The sequence below is a fragment of the Centroberyx gerrardi genome, chromosome 12, assembly GCF_048128805.1.
Source record: "Centroberyx gerrardi isolate f3 chromosome 12, fCenGer3.hap1.cur.20231027, whole genome shotgun sequence".
Classification (NCBI taxonomy): Eukaryota; Metazoa; Chordata; class Actinopteri; order Beryciformes; family Berycidae; genus Centroberyx; species Centroberyx gerrardi.
In genome coordinates this window covers 4,005,572-4,029,576 of record NC_136008.1, presented here as the reverse complement: position 1 = coordinate 4,029,576, position 24,005 = coordinate 4,005,572, and the positions used below count along the sequence as shown (strand labels likewise).

At 44.6% G+C, this 24,005-nt stretch overlaps 1 protein-coding gene across 1 annotated transcript in view; it reads left to right on the top strand.

The window, feature by feature from the left end:
- mef2d (myocyte enhancer factor 2d) overlaps positions 1–24,005 on the top strand; it is a 95,273-nt gene that overhangs the window by 27,417 nt on the left and 43,851 nt on the right. The window contains exons 2-4 of the mRNA XM_078286998.1: positions 8,294–8,577; positions 8,613–8,717; positions 16,819–17,022. Coding sequence (XP_078143124.1) covers positions 8,664–8,717; positions 16,819–17,022 — 258 coding nt within the window. The 5' untranslated portion in view covers positions 8,294–8,577; positions 8,613–8,663. The remainder of the gene's footprint in view (positions 1–8,293; positions 8,578–8,612; positions 8,718–16,818; positions 17,023–24,005) is intronic.

Sequence of the window (24,005 nt, the reverse complement as noted above, 5' to 3'; positions counted from 1 at the left end):
ACCGCATAGTCCACGTTGGTGATGCAGCCTCCCTGTCATCAACAAACCACAGTGAAGTATTGTGGGAACTGCCAACCAGTCCACATGCTTTCTGTTTAAGAAAGACCTGGTGGACAATAGAGATCTTTGTGTGTGTGTGTGTGTGTGTGTGTGTGTGTGTGTGTGTGTGTGTGTGTGTGTGTGTGTGTGTGTGTGTGGACGTTTCATGAGTGTTTTCTTTCTGTGCTGTATTCGTGCCGAAGGCTATGAGCGCGCACATTAGATCTGTGACAGTTAGGCTGCCCTGTGTTAAGTGCGTGGGCTTGTGCTTTTCTGTTCCTGTGTGTGTGTGTGTGTGTGTGTGTGTGTGTATATGTGTGTGTGTTTGTTTTTATGTATGTGTTGTTGGAGAGTGTGTGTGTGTGTACGTGCTTGGGTAGACTGCAGTATTGACAGCAGCCCGGCAGCGGGGGCGTGATTCACGAGCCGAGAGGCACAGATCTCTTTACCGCCCCTCCCATCCCATCCCTTCCCCCAATTCCACCACCACCACCCCCCCCACACACACACATACACACACACACACACACACCCTCTCAGAAGTGCTGCCCTTGCACTGCATCAGCCCTCCCCTCTCCCCACCACCTCTCCAAAGACCCACCCATGATTGGTTAAGAAGAGGAGGGGGGGGAGATCATATTCCACTGCCAGGCTTGGCAGCGTAGACGCACAGGCACAATCACAGTCACAAGCCGAGCTTCAGATACAGGGCCAGCAACCCCTCCTCCTCCTCCTCCTCCTCCTCCTCCACCCTTCCTCACTCCTCTTGGAACGTTTAAACACCCCCCCCCCCCCCTCATCCCCCCCCCCCACCCTCCCCTCTCCACACCTGCTGACGCCTCCGCCGTAAAGTCCGCCGTAGGGCTTCGTCGACAAACCGAAGACGCAGGCTGTTTGACTGAAGGAACAGTCGGTCACCAGGCAGAGCGTGGCGGGAGCCGTGACGAACGGTTGCCCGGGAACATGAGGCAACAGGCTGTAAATATCCCACAGCTGGTGCTGGCAGAACACCCCCAAGGTTGGGCCGCAAACCGAGTCTCACCGGGTCAGATGAGGGAATTCAGCGGCCCAGTTAGACGCCGCCCCCCCCCCATTGGTGGTTCTTTCTGCCCCAATGAGGGACTAAACCCATCACTCTGCTTCTCCTCTGACGCCCGGCTCATGCTCTCTGTGCGGCTCGACACTCGGAGCTGCGTATGAACCTTGGCATTCATGCTTTCATGATGACGGCGTGCCTGAGAAGTACTTCTGCGGTGCTGTATGAAAATTCAGCTGTCCAAATCCCCCCAGCAAGAGAATAAAACCAAACCAGAATCAGCCGGTGGTTCCGGTTCGTTCGTTCAGCCGAACCTCGACGGAGGCGCCTCTACGCCAACTGCACTGTCGTCCACGCTGTTTTTAATTTCAAAGTTGCACAACCTAATGCGCGACTCTAATGCGGTCAACGCGCCCAGTCATTTCAGCTGCAATTATGTCATGTTGACCGTGTGCAGGCTGCCGCGTTTGCGTTCTGCATGAAGCGTGACTCAAGCTCCGCTCTATTTTCCCTTCAGGTGGTTCATAGAAACCTCAGGTGGTGATTGTTATGTACGCCACAACCTCAATCACCTGCCGCTGATTTGATTTCGCTCGATTCCCAGTTGTAATTCTGTTTCTATGGAACGTCTGACGGCATCATTTTTCATCTCAGGTTTCGTCCATCACATCAGGCCGAGCCCCCCCTCCCCTCCTCCCCCCCTCGCTCTGACTTCGGTGAACATTGAGACAATGAATATTGTTGAAATATTGATCTGCCCAGACCTCAAACTGAGGGACAGATCTGTCATTTTGAAAGCCGGCTCCAGAGGCCGTGACACCGGCAGCTCGATGGAGGCAGGCTGCCCTACATGAAACCTGAGGCCCTCTGCAGATCTCTAGGTGACTCCTGTGTTATTGGCCCCGTCTGCCAACATGGTCTGCCAGCCAGCATGAAGCAGACGCATGAAAGAGTTAGCAACTCCTCTTCATAGCACGGACAAAAAAAAAAAGATAAAGGCATTTTCCATTTGGCAGACATTGTTAAACTGCCAATAGGTAACTTGATTTGTAAGGTTGTAACATGACATAACATATAACATCTGCTATTTGGACACAAAGCGCCTTAAAGTACCATGAGTGTGTAGATTTTTAGCTCTGACATTGATTTAGCATCGACGTCTATTCAACAAACAATACGTTTGCTGGGTATGCTCTACCCATTTAAGCTGCACTAGGCAAGCCTTTTATGCAGAAATAAGCCTGTCTTATCAGCCTAAATCACAAAGAGAGGCTGCAATAGAGAAGAGCTTCCCATCCCCACTAACTGAAACCCTGTAGTTTTACTCTATTTGCCCAAATTAATTCTGCTGTCGAGTATGGACGCTTCTTCGCCCACAGGAATTAACGAATTGAAACTTAAGAGCAGAAACTGTCTCCTAAACAGCGGTGAGCAGTCCAGAGAAAGTTAGATCGTTTCTTCTCTCGTCCCTTTGGTTTCCTTTCGCGAAATTGATCACAGACCGGCGGGGTCGGTAAACATGAGCGAGCTTTGTGCAGTTTACTGACGTCACCTTACAGGATTTCTGGGTATTGAATTTTTCAAACGGTTACCGCTCGCTGCCATTCGGAGCTGCCAACGTGTGAAGTTGCCTAGTTGCAGCTTTAAGCCACGCATTTGGCATAGCGGAGACGTCTTGGGTAGATCATGTCTGTGGTTTTCGGTGTGTTTGTCAAACAAGATATTTGTCGGCCATCTCCCATGACCCCCCGCGGTGTTTGTACCACGCTCCACCCATTGAGCCGCACAGGACCCGGCCGGTCTCTGTTCGTGTAAGCACAGTGTGGGTTGGTATGGATAGTGCGGTGGAGCTGGCTGCGGTCAGCCTTGGCAGATGCTGGTGCTGAGTGGGAGAAGTGATGGATTTCTCAGCAGTCCTCTGGCACGGCTCCAGCAGCCGAGAAGCCTCCCGCACCCCCCCCCTCCCCCCCACCTCAACCCACCCCCACCCCCCCCACCACTAGCCCTATACCGCCGACTGTTATCTCTCTGCTCCAGGCTGCTCTGCTGCCACTTACACGCCAGGGCAATAAAGGATGGACATGCAGGAGGACACACACACACACATGCAAGCACATAAACAGATTGCACACGCTAAATCCTGACCGATATATATCAATACATCAGTGTTATCGGCCAATATTGGCATTTGACAGATTTGTCGTGTGGGCAAACTGATAATGCACCTCTAAAAATGATAGAAAAAGATTTTGCCACAATGACTTTTAGATGTTTTTTGGTATTTACTGCACCAGTAATGACAACAAGGAATAAACAAAATCCAAACAAAAAGTACAGTATATGTTCCACAATTCTGGTGGCGAATCTAGTCTACAGAAGGGCTTTGAATCGGAGATTGTTCTTTTTCTACCCTAATTATGACTAATTGGTGTCCGACCTAAACATCATGTATCAGTCCTTAGTATGCACACACAGATAGCAACATACTTCTTTGCTCACATCACATCTACACTCTTAAAAGCCAACAGAATGACATAGACGTGCAGACACAAATCCCCTCTGACACAAACACACCGGTCTCACTGTGTGGCGTATGACTGGTTTATTTCCTATATGTCATGACTCAGTCACGACCCCTGCGCCCTTCCGCTGCAGGTTGTGACACATTCGGCCTGCGGGGGAAACGGTGGCAGCGTATCGGTGATATCGGGGGCGGTGGCAGCCTGGAGCGGTGGTTCTCAACCTTTTTGGCTCGTGACCCCTTAAAGCGAAGCGATGTTTACTCGTGCAACGTGCAGTGAGTTCAACCAAAGAACGACTTTCCTTTTTCAGGTTGTTTCATTTGATTCATTATCAAAGGAGGCCTAGAGGCTGAAAACTATTCAGTATTTCACAAGAGAAAAAAAGTCTAGTAGAAATATGCTTTTTTTCTTATCCCATAAATCGTCTCGCAACCCTCCCAAAATTATCTCATGACCCCCTGGGGAGTCCCGACCCCCCCAGGTTGAGAACCGCTGGCCTAGAGGAGAGCGAGGCTGATGGCGATCAGAAGGTCACCAGTTCAAATCCCGGACTGGCTGAGAAAATCCGGGGTGACGTGCCCCTGAGCAAGGCACTTTTTGATCGGTTGTTGTCGGCAGCTCCCAGGTGCAACTGTGTGTAAACTGTAAGAGTGTGAAGCAATCCGTTGCTGGAAAAGCGCATGTCAACTTTCCCTGGATAAATAAAGGTTAAAAATATAATATGGCCCTTGCAGCTAGTGGCTCTCCACCCACATCGCTGGAACAGGAGATTGAAGCTCTGAAATGCTTAACAGGCACAGCAACAGATGTCAGGGATAATGATGCGATGCAACATTTTCTAACTGTTCTTTTATGGACTAATCTTTGTTGGAGGCTGTGACCTGATCTGCCCTCTCTAAAGCTTAGCTGCCACATTTGTACAGCGATAGTATTTTTTACCATTTCTAAGGCTCTGTGAAAGCCGTTTCATTTTGTTTCACTTTTTTTCCCGGATTTCCTGGATCCTTTTTAAGCATTTTTACATATAAAATGCCTGCATAGAAATTATTTATTTTCTCAATCAATAGGCTATGTATGATTAAAGTCAGTGAACGGCATGTTTAATTTTCAATATTTATTTAGTATCAAGCATTTATCGATAATGGTGAATGCTGATATTTTCGGGCTGGTAGTGCTTGAAAGGATTTTTGTCAGATTTACCCTTTTAATCTCATCGTCTAGGCAACCAAACACAAGACATTGCATCTCTCAAGAACACTGGAGCCAATCCAAAACATCCAAATCAAAACAAGCTACACGACAGAGACAGACTGAAATGACGTAGAAATCTGCAGCAAGTACGTAAATGGCTTGTTCTTTTACTACCTTCATACAAACTTGCTCCAAAAGAAGAAGCAACATCGAGCTTCATGAAACACAAATGTCAGATGAACATAGAATTTAGAACCAGAATCACCCCAGTTTCCCCGTGGGTATCATTAAAGTTTAATCTGATCTTGGAGGGTATAATATTCTGGCAATCCACTTCTACATTTCTTTAGTTTTTAAAGTTATTTATGCTCCTATGATACAAATTACTCCAGACGTTTTCACCATTCCCCCCAAAAGCTCTGAATTCCATGTTTTTTATGTCTCATTTCTATGTTTCAGCCCGTATTCCCTGAATCCATCTATGTTTTCTTTTCTTTTTTTTGACGCAGAACGTAAAAAAAACGAGCATGCCATTGACCCCGTGTGAAATAAACCCTCCGAGCGTTCAAGGCGTCCCCCTGGGTTCTAATCTAGGTCCACTGTAGAATCGCAATTATCAGCGTTTATCTGTTCATTGTCCAGAGCCTCTCTGTCGCTGCGGCTCGCTCGGCGAGGCAGCAGACACACTCCAGGCCCTCCGCTCTCCATGTGAGAGCACAGATTCTGCCTGACATCAGACATGGGAAGCGAGCTCCAGCAGCATGAAGGGTAAAAGGTCGAGACTTGACCACCCCGGGCAGATAAAGCAGCCTTTTCATGTGTGATCAGCCCACAGCCTAAAGACAAATCCCTCCGTGCGCTGCCTTTGAACTTCGGACCGATGCCTCCCCGCAACTGGAGCGAGTCTCTCGCTCGGTGGCTAACGAGGGCTGCAGAGTGTCAGAGGATACAGGCACACACCTCGTTATTATTTAGTAAGAAAATATACCAACCAACGCCTCTGTATTCCATGTGTGTTTGAAGTTAAATTAAACTACACTGAATGTACAAAATATTAGGGACACTTCATGAAGTACACCGATGAGGTGAATTGAGGTAAAAGCCTTTATTCTCATTGATTTCCCTTATTAAATCTGTACCAATTAGGCCTGTGCTGATATGAAGATTTCATAGTACGATTATCTTCATCTTGGCCAAAATTATCTTGATATACAATATTATCCCCATAATTATTAATAAGATGAAAACCTTAAAATCAGTACTGTAATATGCTTCAATTACCTAAAAACTAATTTATCATGTCAATAGCAAGACATTTCTCTTTTTTAATGTGAGACTGTAGCACATATGTCAAATATTTATGTAAAACAGTGACTTTTTGCGGTTGTTATTCTGCCTCCCAACAAGCTGCCGGTTATTGCGGTGGTCACGGTAATAAAAATGAGGGGCGGTGTAATAACCGTCATTGTTTTTTTTACCACAATTTATATAGTAAAACCGGTTATTGTCCCATTCCTAGCACCAGTCACACAGGAGGAGATGAAGATATGGAGAAGCAGATTTTTGTGGCTGCAACTCGATGTCAGGAAGAATAAATATTTCGTACATTCAGTTTATTTCTTCCAGAGAGCATCTTAGGTCGTATAAACCCACTGTAGATTTTCCATGTGAAAACAGAGCTCAGGCTGCCTCCAGTTCTTCATCAAGGCTTTTTACAAAACAATTATGACACACATAACGCCTTCTTTCTCCAACTCCCCCCACCCCCCACCCCCACCCCTCCCTTCGCCGTCCCTCCTCTAAGCCAAACAGCCAGTACATAATTCATAGGCAACTCATCGCCAAAGCCAAGCCAATTGCATCTACTGAAAACAGGCGTGCGGTCCGTGCCCGCAGCAGCACAAAAGGAATGTCAGTCTCACGGCAAACTATTGCACATTCTTTGTTTCAGTAGAATGAATATAAATAGGGGGCGTTCTTCTTCTTCTTCTGCTGCTCTCCCAGGTAGGGGGAATGCAAACAATGTGGGAGAGCTGGTGTGGCGTCTGTACTCGAAGGCTTTTCTGATGCTCCAGCTCTTAATGCTATGACTCGGCTCCCACTGTCATGCGGGTGTGTGTGTGTGTGTGTGTGTGTGTGTGTGTGTGTGTGTGAGTGCGTACGCAGTCTGTATGTATATATAGATCGCTATTTTTAAGGCTGAACCACAAATAGTAGTAACGGGGCTTAAAACAGTCCTCGCCTCTGTTGCCATTCCGGGTTGCTGCCGCCGCCTGCTCATTCATTCATGAGTTTGCATGCGTTTTTGTAAATACTCTGGGCTTTCTCTCTCGGCCTTTCCCTTTTTTAAAAATTTTTTTTTTAATTCCAATTTATATATCCATTCTCCATTCTCCAATAATATATCCATTCTCTGTTTTGATCAGGGATTGCAGCATATTGTATACCACCCTTATTTCATGGTTGGTTAAATACGCGACTGAAATTAGACACGCATTTTCACACTCTTCATCTTTCTCAGTGTCGCGTGGAATTAGGTCAGTTTTCAGTTTCGCTAATAAGGCGTAATGTTAACATTATTACCGGACACACACACAGCAGCCTCTGAGAGCTGAAAATGCTGAAGTAAAATGTGTGTGGGCGTCGGCGGCAGGGGTCCGCCCACGGACGCCCGCCGCGTGGCGATGCCAGCCGTCTTACCGGGTCACAGGATCCCTACGCAGGTCTGGAAAATGTCCAGCTCTTGAATAGTTTGGGAACTGCACAAAATGGCTGGAAAAGAATGGGAAATTGCTGTTCAGTCCCAGTGCACATATAACTACATTTTATACAGTTGAATGGAGAATAATTTTCGGTCATATTGTGATATGGCCTAGTTGACAGTCATACCGCCACTATCGACCTACATCATAGGCCTATTTAACACCGACTAAAATCTTTAAATCTTGTCAAGGAGTTAACATAAACAGGATGGAGTTGAAACATAAAATATGTAGAATCCGTGGGTTCGTTGCTCCTCTCTGCCCCTCTCTGCTCCGCCTTCGATTGGGGAATCACATTCGGCGTGTCAGGCCGGCCGGGCCGGGCAGCCGGTTGCCGCGGGCGACCAGCAGATCAGTGATGTGGCGGTGATGCCTCTAATGAAGCTGACACAGCACAGCCTCCCTGCTCGCGGGCCCCCGAGGGCCTCCCGCTCTGCAGCTAGCGCTACAAATCCCCCCCCCCGCCCCCATCCTCACAGGAAACACTAACCTCATGAGAAGTGTTCCCCCTTCCCTGGACTCCCCTCCTCCCCCACAGTTGTTTCCCAATGTGCTTCTGATTCAGTGGCGGTTAACTCAAACCCATTGCTGCATCATTTATTTTCTCACTGTATAGGAGGGGGTTAAGGCTAAGACAATGTTTATAGTAGCCAAAGTGGGTCACATTATACAAACAATGCCGCTTTCCCCCCCTTTCAAAGTGTCTCTCTCAATCTGACGAATGCCCCCGCTCTGTTTTCCAGGAGCTGCCCAGCTGAAGTGAAGGGGAGGGTAGAGGATCCCAGTTCAGCCGGCGAGTGGATGACCTGCCCCCCTGCACAGGACCATGATCTGAAGGGGGCGCCGCACACCGAACCCCGCTCTTCCTTTCCTCCTTCTCCCTTTTTTTTTTAAATCTACGGGGTGAAGACAGCTCCCCGGCCCGGCGGCTCCGGACAGGGTCAGCGCCCACAGAGAGAGAGAGAGAGAGAGAGAGACAGACAGAAAGAGATAAGAGACTCGAGGAGGAAGACAGACAGCGACGAGCCGAACGCCTAGTCGGCTACAGAGCAGGACAGCCGTGACCTCTGACCCCGCCACGCCCCCTGCCCCTCCCACCGCCACACCGGAACCATGGGGAGGAAAAAGATTCAGATTCAGAGGATCACCGATGAGCGCAACAGACAGGTTAGACCACGTGTGTGTGTGTGTGTGTGTGTGTCTGACCATTAGAGGTGCATCGATCAATCGGCCAACATTCATAATTGGCTGATAACTGCCCGATCAAAGAAAAACCCTAATGTTTCAATTGAACTGTATGCTGTAAAAAGCCAATTTTCAGCAGTCAGCAGAACGTTGGTACCATGTCGTCCATCTGGATTCAACAGTTCATTTCTGATGTTGTGTTTTGAATTTCACAGCCTATGATCATAGCTTAGAACCAGTTTAATATATTGGACAGAAGGCAGAGCCGCCTGTGCTGCCGCTACGAAAAACTTTTCATGCACCACCAGTGGCAAAAGTTGAGTAAACACCTCAGCCATGAAGCCCACACTAACATGTAATTACTGTTTGGATAAAACCTACAATTTATTTACACATGGATCTGCTGTGTCATGCAGCCAAGAACAATCCATTAAACACACAGCTATATTGCAATGTTACTATTTATACTCGCGGTGCACTTTTACCTGCTGCGCCGTTGTTTGCAGAAAGTAAAACGCATCGTTTCGATTGGCGGGCAGATCAATGATCAGCCGATGGCACTGTAAAAAAAAATTGAGAATCGAAATTGGACCCCAGAAAACCTGATTGGCGCATCCCTAGTCCCAACACGGTAGTTGTTTTCTCAGCGGTGTTTAGTACCACAACAGAACAATAGCATCGTCTTTTATGAAGCTCATATGACTCCGCATGGCCATCATGGGGTTTCTCAGCCCCCCACCCCCCCACCCCTTTCCTCCACACTGCCTACAGTAAAAGAAAAAAGCAAAAGAACATGAAATTCCCCCAAAAAAACCCTCAGTCGCTCCGGTTACATCAGTGGCATTGTCAGAAGAGGATGAAAGGGTAAATGATCCATCTAAAATGAGTCAACTGGTAAATGGGCTTCGCTCCATTGAGCAGATTGAGTAATGGATTTGACGTGCCCGCCTTCTAAAAGAGAGAGAGAGAGAAGAAAAAGAAGAGAGAGAGAGAGAGAAACAAGGTGCCAGGCTGAGTAAGACCTGAGCAATTTAGAAAGTAGGTGGCCGGAGGGTCTGAAAAATCATCCTCAGTTTTCTCCTCATCAATCTTAGCGGGTGCCATTTCCATAGAGGGGAGGAAACAACGCCTGCAGGGGGTCAGGGAAGTGTGGTGGTTTGTTATTCAGCGGTACACAATCGGACAGAGGGGGGGGAGGGGGGTTGGGGGGGGTGAAAGGCTTTCTGGTCGGAGCAGGTTCTGGTTAATGGATCCAGCGCTGGTATCATGTGTCGAACAGTTTGTCGATGAGGTGATGCTCTCTCTGGTTTTACACCGCCAAACTGTCAGGATCAGCGATTACTCACCGACCGCGATCGGGCGATTAACGAGTAGCGAGCGGTTTCTTAAGCACCGCGGCAGACCGCCGGTGGTGTTCTGACCCCCCGCGTTGAACCCAAAACGGCACCTAGCATTTACATTTCACATTTTTAGCCATTTATCTGATGCTCTTATCCGGAGCAATTGACACTGAGAGCAACAGTAGAATACGCTGCGATTCCTCGATAACCAACATTACAAGCAACCAATGGTAAATAGTGCAAGGGTCAAACCCACAACACCCTGACAGTAGATGTTATAAATATTCCTGTGTCCCAAGAATATTTTAACTTTAATACAGTAGTGTTAGTTAAAGAAATATGTTTATATTCTGGGTTTTTTTTTTATTACTGACTTCAATAGCTTCCTATCAGTTCAATTAGGCAGATTCCAACAGAGAAGCATGTGCATACTGTGCAGAAAAGAGACCTATTTCCTAAATTTCTACTTTTAAAACTTTGATACACTACTTATACTTACTACTTATACAGTACTGTGCAAAAGCTTTAGGCACCGTATATTTTTTTATATACATTTTGTCTTAACTGTTTATTTGTTTTCTACATTAGTGTGTCAGTAGACTGTTCTTTATAGTAAATCTTTTGATATTTAGAAACGTTTAATTTGATTGTTTTTGAAAGCATGTTCGCTTTATGGATGTGCCAAAGACTTTTATATACTACTCCTAAAAAAGACCTATTCCCTAAATTTCTTATATGCTTATATGACTTAGGTGCTCAACCCACCAAGTCAAATTCCTTGTATGTGCAAACTTCCTTGGCCCAAAAACACGGAGTCTGATTATGAAATGAGAGCGGAGTGGAGAAAAGGTTTTTCCACACTTGCTCTAGTTTGCCTCAGCTAAATGAACAGTGCAACAGTCTGAAAGGCAGTCAAATGAATTTTGGAGTACATGCAGCCCGTCACCCTCCTACGTGCCGATTCTAAAGACGCTGCTGCCATAAGCTTCACCAAATAAACACCGTTCAGAGTGTGGGCACTGGGCTTCACATACGACGCCGTTTCAAATGCCACATTTCTAGGGAAAGAAAATAAAGGATTGTGACTCGGGCCGGAAATTTTATCTAGTAATTTAAAGTCGTATATGAAACGGAAGCGAACTACCAAGGATAACTCCACAATAAAGCTTGATAGTTTATTTCCGTTGTTGGTCCTTTTTGGTGGGAAGCGGAGCAAAGGAGAGCAGCCTGCGTCAACACTGCAATACTTTTCCTTCCAGAAAATCAAACAAAAACAAAACCGTAAATACATATCCGTGTTCATACCGAGCAACAACTGTGCAATTTTCAGTGCGGTGCAGAAACTCGCATTCAAACCGCATCGCTTCAGAGCCGCATGTGACCTGATAACCCAGGAGATATAATTTAGTTATGTCACATTACACAGGAAAGTGTGATGCCAACACAGTGTGTGTGGCCTTTCCAAAGGTAGACTACATTTAGAGAACACTTAGCCAGTTCTTCGCAGTGGCTTCAAACCTTTTTGCATTTATTATTCTCAAATCCAAAGCATGTTTCCTCCTACAATAGAGTGAATGATTACCTGTTTCATATTTGGCACGCAGCACCTGCTTTCCCAAATATCGCTGAATTTGGTTTCCTCAGCAAAAATGCCAAACAAATAGATTAGATCAGATTGCACCGACATTTTTTAACCTTTTCTTTACTTTTCCTTATCTTTCGATGCCTTAAAATTGATATTGATACCAAAAATCAGTGCTGTAATGAAAGATATCTTTTTTTAAATTTTATTCCTTTTAAACGCTCAGCCCTGATTGTGAGAGACTATGAACCACCAAATGAAAGAGAGGTTTGGCTACAGAAAACAGCAAGAGGAGGTTGCGGTTGTCAGTGGTGGTTTCCTCATCCATCTGCCACACAACCACAACCACGCCAAGACACACACACACACACACACACACACATGGATGAAACGACTCGCCCCCTTTCTTCCTTTCTCTCTCTCTACCGAGGATGTCTTATTCTTCAGTTGCCATTGGTTACCTGGCAATTCTATTCTTAATGTCAATTACCTTCAGCTTGTTTATCCTTCATGGCAAACACCAGGATCGAGACTTATTACCCAAACTTATTACCCAGGTGCCCACTTCCTCTAAAAAAAAAGGTTTCGTTGGGTAGTTTGGGGTCATTTTTTTGTTTTAATCGACGATAAATGAGCTTATAATCGGTTAGAATAACTGTTGTTGTTTGCTGCGGCTTGTCTCTTCGTCACCGTCAGTCTTTACTCTCTCCAACCTCTACAGCCGTAATTTGTCATTTCCTCTCTTTCCAACACCGCCACATAGTTCATCTGCTCATTCTGTGTGTGTGTGTGTGTGTGTGTGTGTGTGAGAGAGAGAGAGAGAGAGAGAGAGAGAGAAAGAGAGAGAGAGGAGAGGGAGAGATATGAAGATAGAGAGATAAAGCTGGGGGAGAGAGAGAGAGAGCGAGATAGAGAGAGGTAAGATGATGGTAGCAGTGTGTGATGAGGTGGGAAATGGGGGGTAGAGGGCGGGGGTGGGGGTGGGGGTGGGGGGGGGTAGTCGGTTGCCCATGGATACGACCCCGATATAATTTGATTTGTGGCAGCAGGAAGCAATGAGTGAGCGAGAGCGAATGAGGGAGGGAGGATGTGGGAAAAAAAATGTGAGAGATGGAGAGAGAGCGAGAGAGAGGAGAGGAAGAGAAAACGAGGGCGAGAAAATAAGAGACGGGGGAAGGAGAGATAGAGAGAGAGAGAGGAGAGGCAGAAACGTAACATGGCGGGTGCCTAAGCAATTAGAAAAAAAGAGCGAGGGAAAGAGATGGAGAGATTGAAGGTCTCACATGGCAGCTCTTCTATCTTTCAACTTGTATTTGTCTTCATCTATCTATCTATCTATCTATCTATCTATCTATATATCTATCTATCTATCTATCCATCTAATCTAATCATCTCCCTCCCTCTCCCTCCCCTTCTTCTCCCTTCCTCTATATCTCTCTCAGTTCAATTCAATTCATTTGAGTTATTTAATCATTTCTGCTTTATTGGCATGGCAGGACCGAAACCTATTTTGCCGAAGCAATATAGTGTGTATTAATTCAGGTAATAATATGGACCTGAACAGATGACTAGTAGGAATTAAAGGTGCTGCATGTATCATTATAACATCGATAAATCATTACCACATTAAGACGTTAGTGTAGTTACTGTAAACAAATGAGACCGTCGGTGAGCAGCCTGTCAGCCTCTATCAGCCTTTACAGCATTTTACACCGTGAGCCGCCTGGTGGATTTGGAGGGAAATCTGCTGGATTGCTTTACGGCACAAAACAGGAACCGGTTTTACATGGTGCAGTTATTCACACCGGTACAATCTGTATAATCAGGATCGGTCTTACCATTAGGCAAAGGTAGGCGACTGCCTTGGGTCCCAACAAAAGACAAGAGTAGAAATACACTACCAGTCAACAGTCTGGACACACCTGATTGACTGTTCTATGTTTTTCATTCTCTTAAAGCCATTTTGATCTAAAGGCTTCTGCTTAAATGCTTGAAATTAGTTTCTTAGACAAATATAAAAAGTGAAGTTGATCCTATGTATGAATTTCTTTCCAAAGCCTTTTGTCTTTCCATCAAGGCAAAGGGCGGCTACTTTAAAGAATCGAAAATATAAGATAGTTTTGATTTGTTTAACACTTTTTTGGTCACTGCTTTATTCCATTTGTGTTATTTCATAGTTTTGATGGCTTTACTGTTATTCTAAAATGTGAAAAATAGTAAAAATAAAGAAAAATGTGAGTGTCCAAACTTTTGACTTGTAGTGTATTATTATAACTTATTTTTCATCAGTTAAAAGAAGAAAAAAAAACACCCTTTTTTCGTTACAATAAATTACTTCAATCTGGAGTCTTGGTCGCCCTCTCTTCTCAGTCAGGCTATTCTGCTTCTAGTGTGTTTTGCCACTTGACTTTAGATTAATTTCCCTTGCCCCTGCATCAGTAGCTGAGAGAGAAGTTCAAAAAAATTAATAAAATAAGAAAAGCTACCCAAGTTTATATATAGAAAGGATGGATTAAAAAGCGAGAGAGTTGGGATTCAGGGGGCCCCATGCTTGCCTTCGTCTAGGGCCCCCAAATTACTAAGTCCGCCCCTGTGTGTAATCGATACCTGTGCAATCTCAATAGAGTTCAGTTGTGCAAACTTAACTTGTCACCGGGTCAGGTTTTGTGCATCATCTGCTGGATTGCTTTATGGCACAAAGAGGAATCATTTCTTTACTTTGCAGGAAATACAAACAACTTTATTCCAGTTCCACTATTCTAAATGAATTATTTTAAGAATGCGTATTGGCTGTTATCAAGGGCTGCTATCAGCTCTTATCCTTTTTTACTCTTCAAAACAAACACGTGGAGGAGGAGGGGGCAACATCCTGTTTGTGACAGGAAGTGACAGGGCTTATGGGAAATGTGGTTTTAACACAAAATGCTACACGTAGCACCTTTAAACAAAGAGCAAATCAATTCAACTATTCTATTCTAGTTAATTATAATGTCCTACCTGTATATAGATATGGGGCGAGTATACAATATTTTTTTCAACATTTCCATTTCTCCTATATCAGATGTTTAATGCCAAACCTTGCTGCTTCATTTACATTTAAGTTTTCCCCCTTAGCTTTACCTGAACGTTTTCTTTCTCTCTATCTCTGTCTTTATCTCTCCCTCTGTCTCTCTCTCTCTCTCTCTCCCTCTGTTTGTGTTTGTTTGGATTAAACAGACAGGATCACAAACACACAAAGCCAAATCTCCCTGTATTGTAAATACCAGCCGGTATAGCAGTGGAAGCGCTACTAAAACCAACCAGCAGACACCGAGGGACCCGGTGCTCCAGCAGCACTCCCACTTGAACGCTGCTTGTTCACAACTGTGGGGGCTTATACAAGATGTGTGTGTGTGTGTGTGTGTGTGTGTGTGTGTGTGTGAGACATAGGGAGAGTGTGTGACAGAAAGAGAGAAGTAGAGTGTGTATATGAAAGAGAAATAGAGAGGCAGGGAGAGTATGTGACATGGAGAGAGAGAGAGAGAGATAGAAAGAGAGGGAGAGAGTGTTATAGAAAAGAGAGAGGGAGAGTGTTATAGAAAGAGAGAGGGATAGTGTGTGTGTGTGTGTGTGTGTGTGTGTGATATAGAAAGAGAGGGAGAGAGTGTTATAGAAAGAGAGAGGGAGAGAGTGATATAAAAAAGAGAGAGGAAGAGTTATAGAAAGAGAGAGGGATAGTGTGTGTGTGTGATATAGAAAGAGAGGGAGAGAAAGAGAGTGTCTCAGTTTTTACTTCGTCTTAAATTCCATCACATTCAATATTGTAATCGACGCTTTGGCAATAGAGTTTGTGTAACATTCATGCCAATAAAGCATATTGAATTGAGAGTGGAAAAGAGAGAGGGAGAGTGTGTGTGAAAGAGAAAAAGACAAGGAGAAGAGTGTGTGACATGGAGAGAGAGAGAGAAAGAGAAAGTGAGAGAGAGTGTGACAGAGAGAGGGAGGGAGTGTGTGTTTGATATGGAAGGAATGAGGGAGTGAATATGTGACTTAGAAAGAGAGAGAGTGCGTGTGAAAGAGAAAAAGACAGTTTCACAGTGTGTGTGTGAGAGAGAGAGAGAGTGTAAAATTGAGAGGGGGGAGTGTTTGAGAGAGAGAAAGATATCATGTTTTGATGCTCTCTCTGTCTTGTGTATCATCTGAAACTCTCTATTGTTGACATTTCACATACTTTCTTACAGTCATCTGAACCCAACCCCTCCTGTATAGTTCCACTTTCATTTCACTGAGTTTTGTTTTTGTTGCGTTTATTGGGCACACCGACGAAAACACAGAGGTGGAGTGATAAGATGCAACGTTTAAAAAGTAAACAGCAGAGGAATTACATGCAAACGTGCGGTAGAGATTAAAAGCAGTTTTTTTATTTGTGTTAATTGTCTTTCTCGGCCAACTTCCACCTAGTACAAAACCCATACAAAATACTCAATAAAAGACAAATGCACACCTGTGATCGAATAACTGATTTTAAATGAAACGGTTAAATAAATCATAACCACCACTCATGCTGCTCCTTATGTGACACTTGGTATAATAGTAGACACTGTGTCAGTATTAGAATAATAAACTAGATTGCTTGCCGAAAGAATAACATTTAAATATGATTATTATTTAAAGTGGTAATCCTCGAGGTCTTTATTTGTTTATTTATTTTTTTTGGGATTTTTGTTTCCATCTTTGTTGCTATGCACTCACTGCTGTGTTGTTTCTGCACTGCACTTCCCAGAGATCACCTGTCAATCAAACAGTGTGGGCGGAGCTAGGATTTTCTGTTGATGCAGATTTTTCCCAGGAAAGAGCGACCAGACACCAGCTGTTTGGAAAAGCTTTATGAACCGGATATAGGTTGAACTTTTGTGTCAGAGAGTGGAAAAACAGACATTTATTTATATGAAAATGTTAAGGACTATTACTTTAATTTTTAAAATTTGCTGAATATTTGTTTTTTTATTACACTGATCCATTACTGGCATTTTATAAGAGCTCTCTTTATATATAAAAGCTCTCTCTCCAGTTTCCTAACTCCTAACTTTTTTGTCTTTCTTTCTTACCTCCATCCTTCCTTCTCCACCTTTCCCTCTCCTCCTCCTCCCCCCTTCCCTCCCTCTTTCTCTCTTCCCTCCAGGTGACGTTCACCAAGCGGAAGTTCGGTCTGATGAAGAAGGCCTATGAGCTGAGCGTGCTGTGCGACTGCGAGATCGCCCTCATCATCTTCAACCACTCCAACAAGCTGTTCCAGTACGCCAGCACCGACATGGACAAGGTCCTGCTCAAGTACACCGAGTACAACGAGCCGCACGAGAGCCGGACCAACGCCGACATCATCGAGGTAACGCGTGGGGAGGGGAGAGCGGGGCGGGGGGTAACCGAGGGTAATGTGAAACGGTGGGAGACATCAGTGTCCACGGACTCCCAAAAAGTTGAATTCAATGTAAGACTGTGACCATGTGGGCCTTCGTCAGGATGGAAGCAAAGTCCAGCTCGTTGATTCGATGCTTTTTTGCACATTTTCAGTCGCACATTTTCTACTTAATGTGTCGGAAAGCCGATTGATTATATTTCTATAATCCCAATTTCCTCTATTCATATTTATATCCTATTCTTTGTTGATGTATCCTATTACTTCTTGCTGCTGCTGCTGCAATGACCCAATTTCCCCCTCAGGGATCATGAAGGTTTCATCTGAACTAATCTAATCTAGTTCAGGCCAGACTCATCCAGTCTTAATTAGCTCCAATCCAGTCTATCAAGGCTTGATGAATCAAGTCAAGTCTAAACTAATCTGAATTTCTTCTAGTCCAGTCCTGACTAGACCACTGTAATCAATCCAATCCAGTCTAATCTAATCTAAACTGTCTAATCTAAAGCAGTTCAGTACAGAACAATCTCATTCAATCCAGTCCAGTCCAGGTTGATTTGGTTTAATTGAGTCTAAATTGCTTCCAGTCTAATCCAGTCTGTATTGCCTTCATTCAGTCCAGTCCATTCCAGTGTACATCCAGACCAGTGCAGCCAGTCTAGTCCAGTTTAAACCAAACCAGTGCAGACCAGTCCAATCCTGTCCAGTCCAATGTAATCCAATCCAATCCAGGTCGGTCTGGTTTACTTGAGGCTTCCAGTGAGTCTGGTCCAGTCTAATATCCAATCCAGAGTTTTTTACTTCAGTCCAGTCTAGTCTAGTCCCGTCCAGTCCAGAGTTCTTCAGTCCAGTCCAGTCCAGTCAAGTCTAGTCCCGTCCAGTCCAGAGTTCTTCAGTCCAGTCCAGTGTGGTCTTGTGTGTTTATGGCCACACTCTGGCCTAGTGCCCAGTAGCATGTAGGGAGGGCAGAGGTAGGGACAGCTGGGCCTAACCCCCCCCCCCACCCCCCCTTCTGGCACCGGCCCCACCAATAACCAGGGAGCTCTCCAACAACAACAACAACAAGCCAGAGGAACAAGCCTGGAACCAATTGGAAACCACCTCGGCACGAAATGGCCGCCAGATAAAGGAGGAGCCTAGCGAGGAGGCTGAATAAAAAAATAGCAGTGTCTTCATTAGCATACTTACTAGGAGAGAGGTTAGTTTGGAGGTTAGGAGAGAAGGTGTGAGGACGATCCTTTGGGACATATTCCATTTTTTTTTTTTTTGTTTGGGAATGGGAATACATTTTTTACATTTTTCCTTCCTCCTCCTGCGGGAAAAAGCTTTGCAGGAGCCGCTGGGCGAACACGGAGCACATTCACATGCCTTGCTGACCCTTTTCTACATAATGGCCCACTCATGAATTGAACACGAGATGGTTAGGTATGATTCAGCGAGCCGTGTACACTGCAGCGCAGCACTTAGGCCTCATATGGAGCGTCGACTTAAAGCGCTATCTCAGTTTGCAGCTGGAATATTTTCACTTGTTAGTGCGTGTGGTACAACAGAAGAGTCCAGGATCGGACACTAATACTGGCCGCTCTGGCGACACGTAGTCACCAACACTCTCCTGTTTCCATGTTGTAAAACCCACTTTAAAAATCACATTTCCACAAAAACAAACACAGCAAAGTCGACATTCATTTCCAAAATGAGAAGGCCGGCACTTGAATAATTTCACGCTGACAAAATGAATACTGGCATGAAAGTTAAAACATATTATGAGTTACCTTTTAAAAGTCAGCGTAAGACCTACAGAAATAAAATATGGTTTTGTGTATGTATTTTTGAAATATTTACTGATGAATTCCAGATCAAATTTAAAACTCAAAATTGACAAAATTTCAGGGTTTCAAAATAAAACCTCTACTTGAATAATTTCTAATTTGACAGTTTTTTAAGTTTTAAATTCACTACTTTTAACTTTTTAAATTAGTTGCTCTTCAGTTGACATGCACTTTGCGCACTATGTAATGCACTCAGATTTTATTTATTTATTTATTTAACTGCTTGGATTACTTGTTTATCATTGGTCAGTTTGTTATGCATCAAACTCAGGGAGCTGCGAACACGCTGTCGTTGTAGAATGACAATAAAAGGAAATCTTAAATATTGAATCTTGAATGAAACCTTTCACTTGCCTCTGCGGCCCGGGTCGTACATTGCAAAAAGTGATGTTGCCCATCAGCGATAATCAATACTGAGAACCAAGATAAAAAAAAAATCCTGAATGCTGATAGTGAGAGCGGATCGGACAGCAGGACAGCAGCTCCTGAACTCTCAAAATGTTCCACCGAAAATTGATATGAATTTCAACGATTGGTTCTCAACCTGTTTTTGATTCACAACCTCCAAAAATCAAAGTGATGCCTGCTCCGCTGCAAACACACAGAATGGCAAACTCTGACACCAAATGATGATTTTTTTTAACCCTTTTCAGGATGTTTTTATTCAAGAAATCATTAGAAGAAGCCTGGAGGCTGCGAACGTTCATTGATTCATCTCATAAACACTTGCGAGGGTCCTGACCCCCCCGCCTGAGAGCTGCTGCTGCTTTAAAGCATCATTCCTGTGCTTTTTCTTTCTTTTTTTTTTTTTAAGTTGCTTCTTCCCACAAACGTCTAAATCAATTGCTACAGCAGAGACATCAAAAATAGCAGCTGAGGTTTTGGGGGGGGGAAAAAGCAGAATTATCCTGTAATGAATAAAGTCTGAGTGAAAGTGTTGGTGAAGCAGTTTGTCTGTCAGGCGGCTGAAGGTAAGACTGAGGTAGCAGTTTGAGTCCGGCCCCGTCTCCTCCTGCCGTCTTTCTGCACCGCCTCTCTCCGTCTGAGCTCGCTTCCCCTCTTCCCTCCTCCCTTCCACCTCTCTCTCTCATAATCTCCTAATTCACTCATTCACTACCCCATCTCCCTTGTTTCCTAGCTCTCTCTCTCTCTCTCTTTCTCTCTCTCTCTCTCTCTCTGTCTCAGAGTGTCAGAGGTAAAGCCTTTCTGTAGGCTGTATCTCCAGCTGCAGATGGCTCTTAAGTGTGTGTGTGTGTGTGTGTGTGTGTGTGTGTGTGTGTGTGTGTGTGTGTTGCGTGGCAGGGCGTTGGGCTGCTCCGGGCCACATCAGCTCAAGCTCCACTGGCCCTGTTTGTGTGCGTACATGTGTTTGTGTTTTCAAGTGTGTCACTCTGTCTCTCTCTCTCTTTATGTGTGTTCATTTGTGTGTGTGTATGTTGTGCATAAGTCCACCTCTCTCTCTCTCTCTCTCTCTCTCTCTCTCTCTCTCTCTCTCTCTCTCTCTCTCTCTCTCTCTCTCTCACGCTCTGCAGTGGCCCATGAGCACGCCTCATACAATATTCAGGCCTGGTGAGCGTCTTGATTGTGTGTCTGTCTGCCTGTGTGTCCTACATGGGAGCTCCTCTCCTATATCAGCTGCTATACCACCTTCCTACCCCCCCCCCCCCCCCCCCCATCCCACACACACACACACACACACATCCCCCACCCCACCCACCTTAGACCAGGAGGCATTCAGCAAGTTTCTCCAGCGTTTGTCCTCAGCTGTCCCCTTCTCCAGATGCGCTGCAACACCTTCCTGTTTATCTAGCGTTTTCAGTCCAGTGCCATCGTGACATGAGAGTTTGCAGTCGGGCTACACGATTCTAGCAAAAATATTAATCCCGATTGTTCTCCTAAATATTCTTATCACGATTATTATTCACGATTATTTCAGGAAATGTAATTATTTTATTGTACACACGTGTTTTTCTTTATTTTTTACTATTTTCCACATTTTAGAATATTAGTAAAGACATCAAAACTATGAAATAACACAAATGGATTAAAGCAGTGACCAAAAAAGTGTTAAACAAATCAAAACTATCTTATATTTTAGATTCTTTAAGGCAAACGCTTTGGAAAGAAATTCATACATAGGATCATATTAGGATCATAATAGGATTTATATTTGTCTAAGAAACTAATGTCAAGCATTTAAGCAGAAGCCTTTAGATCAAAATGGCTTTAAGAGAATGAAAAACAGAGAACATTCAGTCAGTAGTGTCTAAACTTTTGACTGGTAGTGTACATTTTCACTTTCTCACTTTTTTCACTGCAGTATTTCTCAAAGTAGCAGCAGCTAGAACGTCTTGTTTTCACTCCTGCTGTCTCACTCTTATTATTGTGGTCCTTATTTACAAAATTCAAATAATAAATAATTGATTACTTATTACTTAAGTCTATTTAAGGTTTCTCTGCCTGCTTCTGCATCTTTTATTTTGGTCACATGGTGCATGTTGCGCATTCAAAGGCTGTGATTGGTCACATGTAATGGAAGAGCTTGATACACCACATGGGGACTTTCAGGGGAATTTACAATATAACAGACACTTTAATATCACCAAATTACACAATCATTAATCGACAAAACTTGAAAACACAATATACGATTATCTACGATTAATTATGCAGCTCTAGTCTGCAGGTTTTCATCCCAACCGAACACTTCAGCAGCTGATTTCACTCATTATTAAGACAGAAAGGAGGAAGTAATCAGTGAAATCAGCTGCTACATGTAGTGTCTGGTCGGGATGAAAACCTGCACGATGGCACATGGTGGAACGCTGCTGGTCTAGGACAGAGCTGAGATGTACTGAGTGGAGAGAGAGAGAGAGAGAGAGAGAGAGAGGGAGAGAGAGAGAGAGAGAGAGAGGGAGAGAGGATAATCGGATAGTCACAGAATGTGCCCATTTGCCGCTCTGCCTCCGCGAGTCTCTCCAAGCAAGTGCTTTTGAGTATAAATTATGAAGTGTGGATACAGTCACGCAGGCACACACACACTCACATAAGCATACACACACGCATACACATATACACACTCATGCGTGTTATGCTTACTGTATGTAACCCCGCATGTACAGGACAGGCACATAGCCGTGTCCCTGTATGCTCAGAAGCACTTAAATCCACACTGAGAGGTGTGTGTGTGTGTGTGTGTGTGTGTGTGTGTGTGTGTGTGTGTGTGTGTGTGTGTGTGTGTGTCCGAGCGCGCCCTCAGTATTCATCACACAGTTAGACATTCCTTCACTCTAGTGCAAGGCTGAAAGGAGATGCATATGCACACACACAGCCTCTCCCGGAGATGCACGTGCTGCCTGTATGTGTGTGTGTGTGTGTGTGTGTGGGCAGCTTGCCTCTCCTGCCAGAATGTGTTAATCCGCTTGACTGCAGATCCCAATCAGGGCAAGGGAAGGAAGAGAGCGAGCGAGAGAGGGAGGGAGGGAGGGAGGGAGGGAGGGAGCGAACGCTGAAAGACGGGGGATGAATAGCCAAAGAGAAAGAGCGACGGAGGAGAGAAAGGAAGCTGGGCGGAGAGGGGGATGCCCTTTTTCCTTAAGCGGCTCAAGGAAGGAGGATCTCAGCAGCGAGCCTCACCGCGGGGGCTTAAGGACTTCGTCACCGCCCCGGTCCCGGGCCGCGGCGAGGGGAGCCTCACGCACCGCAAAACGCCACTTGACAAGCCCCCCCCCCCCACTACGTAACTGACTCCAATTAGTTGGCAGAATAGCCGCAACACTTTGGACAAAAACTAGATGTAACCGCTGTGACCGCCCAAAACAACCAAAAGGCGTTCTTGGAAATGCACACAAAAGTTTGGACACACCACATTTTCTGTTTTTTTTACTATTTTTCACAGTTTAGAATAATAGAAAAGCTATGAAAACTATGAAATAACACAAATGGAATTATGCAGTGACCAAAAAAGTGTTAAACAAATCAAAACTATCTTATATTTTAGATTCTTTAAAGTAGCCGCCCTTTGCCTTGATGGAAAGGAAAAGGCTTTGGAAAGAAATTCATACATAGGATCAACTTCACTATTTATATTTGTCTAAGAAACTAATTTCAAGCATTTAAGCAGAAGCGAAATGGCTTTAAGAGAATGAAAACATAGTACACTCAATCAGGTGTGTTCAAACTTTTGACTGGTATCTAGTGTACCTTCCGGCTTACCCAATACTTACACCCCCGCCCCCCCCCCCACACCCCCCCCCAGGTGGCCCCGCTCCTTCTCGGCTAATCCCGCCGCTTGGAGCCAACCGAACCCTGTGGTCTTCCCCCTAAGACCTGCCCTGTCCTCAGGTCCTAATCTGGGCTGGACGAGGTCACTCTGGTCCGGCCCTCTCTCTCCGGGACCCGTTCGATATCATGATGTGTTCTGCAGCAGGATTTTGGAAAAACAAGCTCTGCGTCCCATTTTGGTGTTCAGTTCCACAAACAGCTACTTAGTCTAGCTTTTTAAAAAAATATTTGGTTTGTTATTTCTAGTGTGAGCAGCGTTAATAAACACATTTGGATTCCCGAGCAAGATCTTGGTCCTGGTGACTCCTGGCTAAGGAGTATACTGTGTAAAGGTTCAAATCTGATCCAGGACCTTTGTCGCAAGTCATCCCCCTCTCTCTCTCCCAAGCTTCCTAGTCTCTCTCTCAACTTTGATCTCATAAAGGAAAAAATAAAATAAACAGAAAAAAAAAAAACATCAAGTAACTTAGTAACTTAACTTATGGATTCTCTATATTTTAAAGTCGAGATGAAACGGCATTTCGAGAGTATCTAACTTCCGTATCGTGATGTATTTCCGAGTGAAACAGGAAAGACAGGCGGGACATAACGTTGGGAGGAATTTGATTTGAACGTTGAAAAGCGGGCGTGTCATAACACCCGAAGACACACTGAAGTACCGTGCTGTTGCTAGCTAGCTAACTAATGAATCTTAGTTCTGTGAGCTAAAAGTTGAAGATTGATTGATGGGTGGATGTCATGATATTATTGGTTGAAATTGGTTATGGGCATGCTTACGTAAGCACACGGCATATTTTGTTTTACAGGAAGAAAACATGACTGAATTTTGATATAAGAATA